The sequence below is a fragment of the Ambystoma mexicanum genome, chromosome 11 (genome assembly GCF_040938575.1).
Source record: "Ambystoma mexicanum isolate Mex_15411 chromosome 11, UKY_AmexF1_1, whole genome shotgun sequence".
In the NCBI taxonomy this organism is placed as follows: Eukaryota; Metazoa; Chordata; class Amphibia; order Caudata; family Ambystomatidae; genus Ambystoma; species Ambystoma mexicanum.
In genome coordinates, this window is record NC_090934.1 from 1,456,274,148 (window position 1) to 1,456,286,446 (window position 12,299).

At 46.0% G+C, this 12,299-nt stretch overlaps 1 protein-coding gene across 2 annotated transcripts in view; it reads right to left on the reverse strand.

Moving 5' to 3' along the window:
• PIAS1 (protein inhibitor of activated STAT 1) overlaps positions 1-12,299 on the reverse strand; it is a 1,034,011-nt gene that overhangs the window by 312,319 nt on the left and 709,393 nt on the right. For both annotated transcript variants that reach the window (XM_069625121.1, XM_069625120.1), the window contains exon 9: positions 11,591-11,751. In XM_069625121.1, the coding sequence (XP_069481222.1) occupies positions 11,591-11,751 (161 nt within the window). The remainder of the gene's footprint in view (positions 1-11,590; positions 11,752-12,299) is intronic.

Consider the following 12,299-nt stretch of genomic DNA (forward strand, 5'->3'; position numbering starts at 1 on the left):
AAAGGTGGGGGCAGTCACTGTTCGCGGCATTTGCAAAGTTGGGGACTGTTGGTGCTCCCTGTGCACGGGGCTCGCTAGCTGAAAACTGGAGACATGCACAGCTGACAGGTGGATTTATGAATTCCGAGTGTTTTCATAAAATGAGTAAATCTCTGGAAATTTCGCACAGCATTGGTGTATGCCAGCAAACAATTTGTTTTTTTTTCGTAAATATTCCTAATGCTGCAGTGGTGCACGTGGGACTCGAGGTCAATGCTTTGAGCGGTCTACTCCCTTGCGTCCTGCCGACTGCCGAGTATATTTGTGGCTTTCATTTACCAAAAGCAAGCTAGGCATAAGGCCATACTGTTTTTCGTCCTTGGAAATAAAGGGAGGATTCGTAAGGAAAGGAATGGGGGGAGGTATGTAAAACCGTCAAATATGATAAGGTTCAGCATTCCAAAACTGGACAATGGAACATTTAATTTCATTTTATGAAAATTTGTTGATCGAACGGACACTGCGTTACGCCGAGAGAATGGAAATGCCGATTATTATGCAAGTTTTACTGTAGACGAATTTGAAAACAAAGGAGTCAAGGTTTCATTTTATGACCGGTATGGCTGGCTGGCTTACATTGCAATGGCTTGTTGTTTTTGGCAATTTGTGAGGACACACAGAAACAACCGGTGTGTACTTTTATTTATACCAGACACGTGGGCAGTTCAGCACCGAAAAACATGGAGTCCATGTCTGTGTTCGCACAGGTTCCACCAACGCCCAATTCTAGGCTAATGTTACGTTAAAATGCCGTCTATGTGTTATTCGAATTGCTACGTCAATTTATGCATCGGCCTCCCATTGCGAGCTAAACCCACTGCATAGCACTCACCTCTCAATCACATCGTAGACTCCAACATTGCAAGTTGTTTTCTCTGTGTTTGCATTGTTTCACGTTTGTGTTCATCATTAGTTTTCACACGGTGCATAAGTAATGGATCGATTAGAATAGAATAAAGAACGGCTACTGAGACACATTTCTGTTATGTTTTATACACAGCCACATCCTGCCCTTCTGCAAAGGTTTCCTGATACCAATTAATGGCTTCTTCAGCCGGCAGTTGATGATACACCTCAATGGTTGGATGACCATCACGCTGTTTTGGGACGATCGCCCCGGGCCCATATGCCCTTTCTTGGCACCGGCAATAAGGAGTGCCTCGACATTGTTTATGGTGGGGTAGCAACAAGCTGATGTCGAAACCTTGCAAATCACGGTGCCTCTATCCAAAGTGCTTATACCCAAAGGAACAACGTGTGACTCTCAAACATTTGTGAATCAAGAACAAAGAAACAAAAAATGTGGTTGAATATGGAAATCGGCGGATGTTCTTGGAGCATTTATTGTGAAATAAAAGAACATTATAAATTGCAGAGTATTGCCGTTTCCTTTAAAGATAGTGTTTTGTATTCAGAATTGGGACACGCTGTGCTGTAAGATGTGTGTTGATATTCCGGGTTCTGCATCAACTGATGTAGGTGATGATTAGGTGCGTTTGGCTACGCTGCACAGTAGCGTCACGGAGATAGGTGGAGAATATCGCTAAGAATGGTGATGTCAGCTTCAGGGGCGGGGACTATGATTTAGTGCCGATAGGGCACCTTAGCTAAGGGCGATGTAGCAACGGATAAGATTAGCACAAAATGGCTGCGCCCTGCTGCCTGATTTCGTATTTGTAAAAGTGAGGAAAACCATGGTAAGGTGCATAGGAAATGTTTTTACGAACGATCAACGTATGGTTAAAAACACATGCCCTAACGCTTGGGACAATATTTTTGAGCTCACTACTCCTTTAAGTGAAAAGACAGAATATCCGCTCCTTCAATCAAGAGATGCCCGTGGGCAAACGGCCAACATTATCGTAGAAAAGGTGTGGCTGTTAGAAGCAGAGGCTTTTTCGTTCAAAAGCCTGAAACTCCCACTAATTTGCGGGAGCTTCAGGCTTTAGGAAAAAAGTCCTTGGATTACAGCAGCCACACCTTTTCACCCTTAATGGTGCTGCTGTCCACCACCATTCAGGTTGAAAAGGCGATGCCTTATGACCCCCCCCCCCCCAACCCACTCTATAGGCCAGGTCCCCCTGAGCCCGGGCTTATTTCCCAGTGCCACGTTAGGCACCGCTTAAAAGCATGGTTAAATCCAAAACGGAGAACACTTCGATATGTTGTCACAGAAGTTAGACTTCTTTGTGCACCAAATGGGGACAATGACAACATTTATTTGAAGATCATGATCTTCGGCCCTACAATCAAAAACTGTCCGTAGGGTCTACCACTCACCGTGTTAGAGTGCACAAGATTGGTAACTTCAACCAATGAGTTACTAAAAACTAGGTAGTGCTTGGTTTTTATTCACGTAGGCACCAATAAGGGCTCCGTTTCTGAATTCTACATGCCTTAATGGTGTACACATGGTGTAAACTACCTCAGAAGGCATTGCATTCAAACAGGTACGCCCTCTTTTGGCACCGCGGTTTCAGCCCCCGCCGTTTCAGCACAGAGTGTTTGAGGCAGGTCCCTGAGGACAGCTATCTTGATTATACGGTCATCAAAACATGAGTAGGTGCACTGTTTTGAATGACAGTATATTCAAGGGATACACTGCCCACTCAGCAAGTGAAGCCGACATCCCCAATACGCTCATCAAAACACTCGTCTGCAGCTACTAGAACTTTAGATGATAGGATATTGAAGATAAGGAGATGTGAGGTGTTGGGTCCCTGGTCCCATCTGGCAAACTGCGCTTGCTGAAACGCCCACTCTAAAATAGCCTGCTTCGAATTCAAACCGGTGTACATTTTATTTTTGGTAGAATGCTGCCACCAAGAGGACAGCCACCCACAGTGAAACTAAATTGCAATTTAATGCAAACAAGGTTTGTTTGCACACCGTTATGTTCTGTTGTGTTCCAGAACCACTAGTGTTCTGGAAGCCGGGGAGTTGCAGAGAGCAAAGGGCTGCTGTGGCTGCTGCTCTCCAGTTAACTTAATGCATCTTTAAGTCCACTCACCGTGTGGCCTGTGTGTGCATATCCCAACAGTGGCGACAAGGACGTGGGGCCCGCTTCGCTCAGGGAGGCGGACATAAGGAGGCAGCAGCCGCTGAGAGGAGGGATCGCGGGATCGAGGCGCCGGCAACTGATTAAGGCGAAAGGGGCGCATCAATACCAACAGGAGGCAGAGGGCCTCAGAAAGGGGGGGGGGAGAAAGCCCAAACCGGAGAAACCAAACGCAACGCTGCAGGCAACAAGGCTCGTGCGAGCAACGGTATCCTGCAAGTGCCGCCTCCACACATCTGGTCACATATGGTACACGCGCGACGTTCTCGCCATCAGCCAGCCTTGTGAGGCATTGCTAGGCAACGCAAAGCGTCACGCAATCACAGGAGCTTAATCGACTGAATTGTGATGTGTGTTTGGAAAGAATAGAATGGAACAAAGTGAACCTTCTACAGAAGTAATAAAGACATTGTAAAATCACAGCAAGCATAAACTGAAGGAAAGGAAAAGAGAACTGGGGATACACTACTTTGTAATAACTCATTTTGGAACGCACTGTAAACCAATCTGAAAAATACCCTGGAATGGATTTTATAGTTGAAGAAAATTTAGAGTCAAGGAACCTTGACAATTAACAAGTACAGCCATGGCTGTTGCAATACCGACTCCACCCCCATTTCTGGCAGAACCAGGAAAACTACCGATGAGATGGCAGATGTGGAGGAAAATGTTCGAGACATGCATGGCTGGGGACAAACTCAACTCACATAGGAAACAAATACTGCTGTTGCACAATCCAGGCCCAGAGGGGCGTAGTGTTTTTGATGGACTCCAGGAACCACAAGACGAAGGCGCAGGGGACTTAGATGAATTCACTTTGGCGGTGAATAAAATAGAGGAGCACTTTGAGCCAAAAAAGAATCTGACCTTTGAAAGACTCACGTTTTTCCAAAGGGTTCAAGGCCCATCGGAACCTGTTGAAGGCTACGTGGCTGCACTGAGAACATTAAGCCACACTTGTGAATTTGGTGCGTTGCCAAACTCGTTGATTCACGATCAACTGATGCAGTGCACCAATAATCCCAGGATGCAAGAGCAACTGCTGGCAAAGGATATGACGAAAATTAAGGGTGCCAATGGACATCCCTGTCGGTTTCCCCTCTGGATTGTAATAATCTGTTCTGTGAGCTTCCCATTTACCATGAATCTTGTGGATGGCAGTTGAAAATTGGCTAGTACCATTTTTTGAAATGCAAGTCCACATCAGAATTTTCCCAGCACTCGTTCTAGGAACCCCCAATCAAGGCTATCAAACGCTCATCTTGCATCTAGTGCCACTATCGAGAATTTTTATTCTGTCCTTGTGCCTAGGTCTATCAAGTCTATAGCCCTTCTGATGTTGTTTTGTGTATGCCTGCCCATCACAAATCCCACCTGGTCCTAGTGTATGATCCATGGTAATACCAGCGCCAGCCTCCTTGCCAGAATGTCATGATATATTTTTGCGTCGCTATTCAATGCGGAGATTGGGCGGTAATTGGCGCATTCAGTTCTATTCTTCCCCGTTTTAGGGATTAGCACAGTGATGGACCTGCCCACGTCTTCGGTTGCTGTCCCTTCTTCTCCGATTCTATTAAATAACCTCATCATGGGCAGGATTAATTGTGCTCTGAAGGTCCTATAATAGCCATTACCAAACACGTCTGGCACTGGTGTATTATTAGCGGGTAACAGAGCTATAGCTTCGTTGACTCCTTCCGCCGGGATAGGCCTCTCCAGGGTTTCTTTTTCTTCTTCGTCAGCAGTGGCATGTTCATACTCCTAATGTAGGCTGTTTCGGAGTATCGGGTCCAACTTCTCTCGGTGTAACAGATTTATGTGAAACCTTTCCATGATTCCCATTTTATCATCCTCCCACACTTCTAGGTTACCCCCTTCATCTTGTAGTGGTGTGATGTGGTCATGGGTCTTGTTCTTCCTTAGTTTTGCCGCCAGTAATTGGTTAACCTTACCACACTGAGAGTAATGGATTCGTTTGGTATTCAGTAAGGTTTGTTCTGAGCATTCTGTATGTGTGCCTCCATTTGGGCCCTCAGTTCTCAGAACTCGTAGTGATTTCTGGGATTGTATGATCTTATGTTATGTTTCGGCTTGTTGCATTTCCTTTTCCAGTTTGATTCGGGTTACCTCTCTGCCTTTGGTGTCTGTGGCCACTTGTGCAATGAATTCCTCCCTTATTACTGCTTTTCCAGCATCCCATACCACACGCCAGTCCACCTCCCCAGTATCATTCTCGTTAAAATAGTTGGTTATTGTTTTTTTCATATGGGCTCCAAGTACAATGTCTTTTAGGATGAACTCATTAAGCTTCCATTGTTTTTGGCCCATTCTGCTATCTGACTGTGCTTCCATTTGTACTATTACCAGGGCATGATCCGATAGGTATTTTATGCCAATGTTTATTTCTATTACTTGGGGTATTAGAGTAGCAAAACATAGGATCATGTCTATGCATGAATATCCCCTGTGCACTGCTGAGTAGTGTGTGTATTCTTTGTCATTCCTGTGAAAGAATCTCCAGGTGTCAATTAGATTAAAAAGGTCCCGGAAGAATTTCCCCAGGGCTGGTCTGTTCCTGTGGTCATTACTAGAGGGTAAGCGTCTTGTCCAGATTGGGATCCATAACGCAGTTAAAGTCCCCTCTGATTATTACCTGGCCCTCACACAAACTACCGATTTTCTGCAGCACTGTATTCAAGAAGGCGTTCCTGCATATCATTTGGGGCGTACATCGCTACCAGAGTATCCATCTGTTTTCACAGTGTGCCTTTGAGGACTAGATACCTCGCTTCTGGGTCTTTGTAACAAAAGTGTTTCTTGGCTCCCAGTAAGATTGACACACCCCTAGTCTTGGTCCCACTTGATGTGTAGAATTGGTTGGGGTACGTTCGGTGTGCCATTCTCCCTTAGTCTGTGGGTAATAAATGGGTCTCCAGTAGAAATGCCACTGATGCTTTTAGGTCCCTCAGTCGCTTTAATATAGAGCGTCACTTCATTGGTGAGTTTAGGCCCTGGGTGTTTAGGGTTACAATGTACATATCAGCCATATTCAGGTGTGCTTCTATAGTTCGTGTCTGCCCTGTATCATTCCTTCCCCACAGTGTTATGTGTTGAGTCATGTCTCTGTCCCATGTTTCTTTTAAATAACTTCACTTCAGCCCCCTCTAACTTTCCCAACTTGTGCTTTGCGTACACTTGTAAACTTTCAGTTGTTCGGTCCATGTATCTAGACCAATAGGGCTTTTATCCGACCCTGCACACCCTCCAAAGTCCCCGCCCCCATTTTTCATTTCTTTTATGGAATCTGCAGACAATTTCAGCATTACTCAGTTCTCCCCTCCCTTATCCCCCCGCAGCATATTTGCTCATTTTACTTGTGTGTGTTCACTGTGCCCCATTGGGTCTTCGTCCAAGTGTCCTCTCTGCGTTTCACGCCCCTTCCCCTCCCTTTTGGATAAGGGCGCCCCTGTCGCCACCGTTGGTCCAGGTCTTTCTTAGGCAGCGAGTCTGTTGAGCCGGTAGTTTTGTCCGTACACATCAGATCTGTCATTTCTTCCACTTTTGTGATAGAATACGCCTTGTCTTGATATTCGAATTGTATCCCACCAGGGGAAGGTCCATCTATATCGGACTCCTTTCTCTCATAGCCAGCTGGTCACCACCCGCAGTCTCTTGCCATGTCCTGATAGAACATGATGCGTGTGTCCTTATATTTGATCGCTTCCATCCCTCTGACCGCTGTCGTTATCCACTCTTTCACATGGAAAAAAAATGCACCTTTGTGATTACATCCGGGGGTCAGGTTGTTCTTTTGTTGGTAGGCATTATATATCCTGTGTGTCCTGTCCAGAATGATCGGTTCGGACATCTGTATCACCCAAGACCTGTTGAAACAGTGCTTGTACATGCTCCTGTAGCTCGGATTCCAAGATCGCCGTTGGTATGCCTCAGAGTCTAATGTTATTTCTGTGCAATCTATTTTCACTAGCCTCTTGTCTGGCCACTACCCAGTCCATTTGTTGTTCCACTGCTTCCACGCGTTTAGCCAGCTCTCCTTGTTCGTATCCTTGTTCACATAATGTTGTTTCTGTTTCTTCAACTCTATGTTCAATTGTGGATACTTGTTTGGTCAGTTCTGCAATAGATCTGGTCAAGCTGATGGCAGAGTCTAATTTCCTTTTTCATCTCTGCCAGCATGTCTTGCAAGTCCGATCTTCTCGTGGGCGGATCTTCGGTTTCTGAGGTCCAGCCTGTGCTTGCAGGTGAGTGGATTTGTGCTGGAGTCTGTATTTGTTTCTTGGCAGACTCTTGTGACACCGACGTTGCTCCGGACCTTCCAGTGCATGTTTCACCCCCAGAGCCCCCCCGATAGTATGGGGAAGCACCGCCTCCACAGAGTTCTGGATTTGTCTATATGGTCCGCCTTGTGTTATTGGTAGGGGGTGTTACTTCCTAGCCACAGGATGGCTGGTGGCCTCAGTTTATTTGTCCTCGGAGGGCTGCCCCTGATTTATTCCCTGAGGCTTATTCTGTATGTTGTGGCATAAGGGAGAGCGAGTCGCTTCCTGTGCTTCAGTGTGCTTCTCCTAATCATCTACAATGCTGTTGTGCTGGAGCCTGGTTTTCGCTATCCACACTCGTTGCCTTTCTCGTCAGGTCCCCAATGGCGTCTTTGTATGTGCTGCCCACTCCGCTTGCTGAGCTGAGTTGAAGGAGTTAACCACTGCTTATGATTGCCATTCGTTTGGGTAAACCCTTCGTTCATGCTGCCCGGGTTTCTCAGCGCTTCCTTGGCCGTTTACATATTCTGCATCGCGCTGCCAATGTGTGGTCTTTCCTGGTTTCTAATGGCCCCCATGCTGCGATATCAACGCGTGTGCTCCTTCCTTCTCAAACAGTATGCCTCTGCCCGCTACAACTAACGTGTTGCAGCTCAGTTGCAATCCCCTTTCTCAAGCGGTGTGTCTCAGCCGTTATGCCCAGCGGCTCCAAAAGATTCCACGCAGTTAGTCCTTCGCGCTCCTCTCTCTCATGGCAGTCCAGCGGCTGTGTTCGCCCACCATCCGCATTGTGTTCAAGGCATACCATGCCACTCTCTCCGCCAGCTTCTCCCAGTCACAGAGCGCCCCAGTTCAATGCGCACGCTGCAACTATTTTACCAAGATTAGTGAGCTTGTTGCAATAGCGTTCCCTCCATCATCAGCCCAATCGTGTCTCCGGCAGCTTTGTGAGTTTCAGTATGGTCCATCCGCCATCTTGAATCGGCAGCGTTCCAGTTTTCTTTTCTCTGCGTTGCTCTGTCCCGCAGGTGAATAAAATATTTTTGCAGGGGATTGTTCTCCTGGCCTTCCGACGTCCATTTCTTTGTTGCAATTATTCGTTAGGGGTCGGTGAAGGGGATAAAGGGCCATGAAATAGGCTGCGGATGCCGGAGCTCACGAGAGCACATCTTCCCCGGTCCTCGGCTGGCCACGCCCCTCCCAAATTTCAAATATCTTAAGATGCCATTTGATCTGGCATCGGCTGCGGCTGTTTTCCAGCGGGTGATGGAGAAAGTGCTGGAGGGGGTCAGCAATGTGATTGTGTTTCAAGATTATATTTTTATTTTTGCTGATGACATGGAACAACATGATAGAGTATTGAGGTGTGTGCTGGCGAAATTGAGCGAGTCTGGCTTGACAATACAGCGCAGCAACTGCAAAATTGGTGTGTGCGTTAGGTATCAATATTTGGGGCAAATGTTCTCATCTACAGTGATTTCTCTCAAGCACAGTTTGCTGGAAAGCATAAGTAGAGCTCCAGCTCCTCGGGATAAGGATCAATTAAGGTCGTTTATGGGTATGGCAGAGTTCTATCATACATTTGTCTGTAATTCTGCAGTTATTTCAATGCCATTAAGGGAGTTGTTAAAGAAGGGGGTTCACATATCTCTGTCCACAGGAAGGTAAGAAGTCTTCCAGAAGATTAAGGAAGGAAAAGCTAAGTGAGTGGTCGGAGGACAGTTACGACAGTGGATGCCAGCTTGCTGGGGGCGTCATTGTCACAGTTGGACTGTGGGAAGGAGGAGCAGGTGATTCATTCGCTTCCAGACCATTAAGGGGTGCAGAGAAAAAATATTCAGTGGTGGAAAGGGAAGCGTTAGCAGTGTTTTCAGCTGTTATGCACTTTAAATTCTTTTTGTGGGGCCAACATTTTACAGTAAAGACGGACCACAGACCATTGGTGCAAATGTTGGCTGGAGGGAATTGGGCCAAGGGGTCACCCAGAATTTCAAAATACACGTTAGAGTTACAGAATTATGCTTTCCAGATGGGTTATGTTCCTGGCAACGAGAATGTGGTGGCGGACTATCTCTCGTGACGTCCAGCGGCGGAAGATGGCAAAATTGGGAAGTTGCAAGGTGATGAGATGGTGGTGGCCAATATAGAACAAGGGGCCTTAAGGGAATAAACTTGGATAGTTGCTGCGAGAGGTGAGGCGGTGCTCAGTAAAGTGAAGGAGTTGACTGTATAAGGGTGGCCTCACCAAGATGAAGTAGAGAAGAAATTTGATTGGTTCTATGAGGTAAAGGATGAGTTGTGTTTGTTGATGGCTGGTGGCGGCTCAAGAGGGTGCACAAGGTCATTCCCCGGGAGGGCATCAGGGACAAACGTATTGAGATTGCTCATCAGGGACATGGTGGTATGAATAGTACTAAAAGAATGTTAAGGCAACGTTACTGGTGGACAGTTATGGATAGCAGAGTGCATAAGAAAGTCAGGGAATGTGAGTTTTTTGTTTAGCTAATGACAAGAGTAAGGTGGTGAAGGAGACCCCACTTTGTCCAGTGCAGGTACCTGAAGAGCCTTGTCAGAAGGGTGGCAGTAGATTTGATGGGTCCCAACCAGGATTTGGGTGATGGCATCAAGTTTATCATGGTTTTACTGGATTATCATTCAAAGTGGTTATAGTGGAAAGGGCTAAAGGAGGCCATGACAGCAGAGTTACTATTGTTTTTTGAGAAGTTTTTTTTTTTTTTTTTTTAGGGAATGGTTTCCCAAATAAATTGTGACTGATAGTGTGCAGTTTTGCTATGATACCATGAGAACATTTTTGGTGCGGTCCAGCATTAAGCACACGTGCACTGCGTTGCATCATCCCAGGGCCAATGGTCTGGTAGAGCGGGTAAATCGATTTTTGAAGGGAGGTATTCAGTTGGCCATGGGGTCAGGGCTGCCATGGGGTAAAGTTTTGCGAGAGATTGTGTGGAGTTATTGTGTTACTTGTCTCGTTAAAGGGACGGCAACCTGGTAAGTTATGTGCAGGTTGGGTGGGTTTGGCTTGCAGTGTGAATGTTGAGTGCAAGTAAGTGTTGAGATTGGTGGAGGAGGATCAGTGTAAATGCAAGAGAGCATTTGATGAAGCTTCCAAAGTGACGGTGCAGTATTGGGTTGTTGGATATTTGATGTTTATAAAGAATCCCAGATTAGGTCTTAAGTGTTTGGAAAGCACATTTATGGGACCAAAAAGGATTGCAGCTGTGAGGGATTGTGTAGTGATTGTGGATGGTGGAGAAGTGTGGTCGAAGGGTAGGCTGGTTTTGAGTAATAGTCAAAATGAAGAAGGGGAGAGTGGTGGTGGTGTTATGGTGAAGGATGGGTCTAGCGCTAGTACTGAGAGCAGTGTTTGAAGTAGTGTGGTGATGGATGGGCGGTGTTTGGTGGCAGAGTCAAGACATTTCCTGTTCAGTTTAAGTATTTCCGGTGTGATTGAGGGCGCTCTAAACTAGTGGCTCCCATATACAGATGCATCATGTAATAGTTCTTGTAGGGGGGTTGTGGTTGAGGGTGTTATGAGTTGTTATGTTTTGTCATCAGTATGGAGTAGATGCGTTACATTCTGTTGTGTTCCAGAACCACTAGGGTTCTGTAACCTGTGAGTTGCAGAGAGCTAGGGGCTGCGGTAGCTGCTGCTCTGTGATTAACTTAATAAATCTATAAGTCCACTCACTGTGTGTCCCGCGTGTGCATATCCTAACACACACGTTTTACACATCCCCATTCTCGCCAGAAAGACCACCATGCAAGTGGTACTCCACATACAATCTCAAATTACGGGAATGGGCGAGGAGAGTTTGCGAGCCATGCATTGCTATAATTCACTAACAATCAAGACTTTACAAATGTACAGCTAAGCATGTACTCATTTCAAATACCATAAATATTGCGACAAAACAAAAAAACAAATTGCAAGCTATTCTGTATCTACAGTTACACACTTGGATAGAATTGTCATGCTAACAGATTAAAAACCAGCTATGGGAGCACAAAGCCAGATTGGAAATACACCTAGGTCAACTGGAAATAAGTTGTAAATGCAACGTTTGGGAACAGGAATCAAGGCTGAAAAGCTAACAGACAAAGATGAAAAGCCACCAATCCGGGAAAGAAGACAGGGAGGCTGAAAAACCCATGGCAAAGGGGAGGGATGGCTCCATTCTCCTGCTCGACTTACCCATCAATGATGAGGTGCTCATAGGGACCCTTCTTGTCGCACACAGGACACACCCAGGTGGGTTTCTTCTCATTCATCTGGATATAAAGCGTGGCATCAAAGCATTGAAGGTGTGAGCAGGTTAGTGCTCGGCAGGGAATGGTGAGGCGCATTTTCCCGAGCTTAAGGGAAAAAAAACGAATATTAGGAGAGAACCAGGCAAGCAGAGCCAACAGTCACAGAAAAACAATTCAGTTTCCAATTTCACCACCACAATGGAAAACCAGCATAGCTGCATGCGTCTTGGACCCCTGCCTGACTTTGGTGTGAAATTAAACCTTTTCAGTTTTACTTACCTGTTCACCTCAGTTATCTGGGGGATGTGGGTGGCGAGTCATTAAGGCTACCCAGTACCCTTACAGTGGGAGCGTCTCCCTCAGACACGTTTTTCTGTAATTTACTGTAGCACACACCACCTTACAATGGAGTGCAGCAGGGGTACTTTGCATCCTATTCCATCTTGTTTGATAACATTTCTTATTTTAAAGACAGCTGGTGTTTTGTTTTTCATCTTTTTCCAGTGCACCCCAGATGCCAGAGCATTATCTTTACATTATATTGCCATTTTATGTACCATACACTCGGCTGTCCATGACCGAGCAGCCTTTACCTGTGTGGATGTGCAGAAGTTTGCTATTGGTGGTCTATGGTAACGGCCAGTCTCGAATTT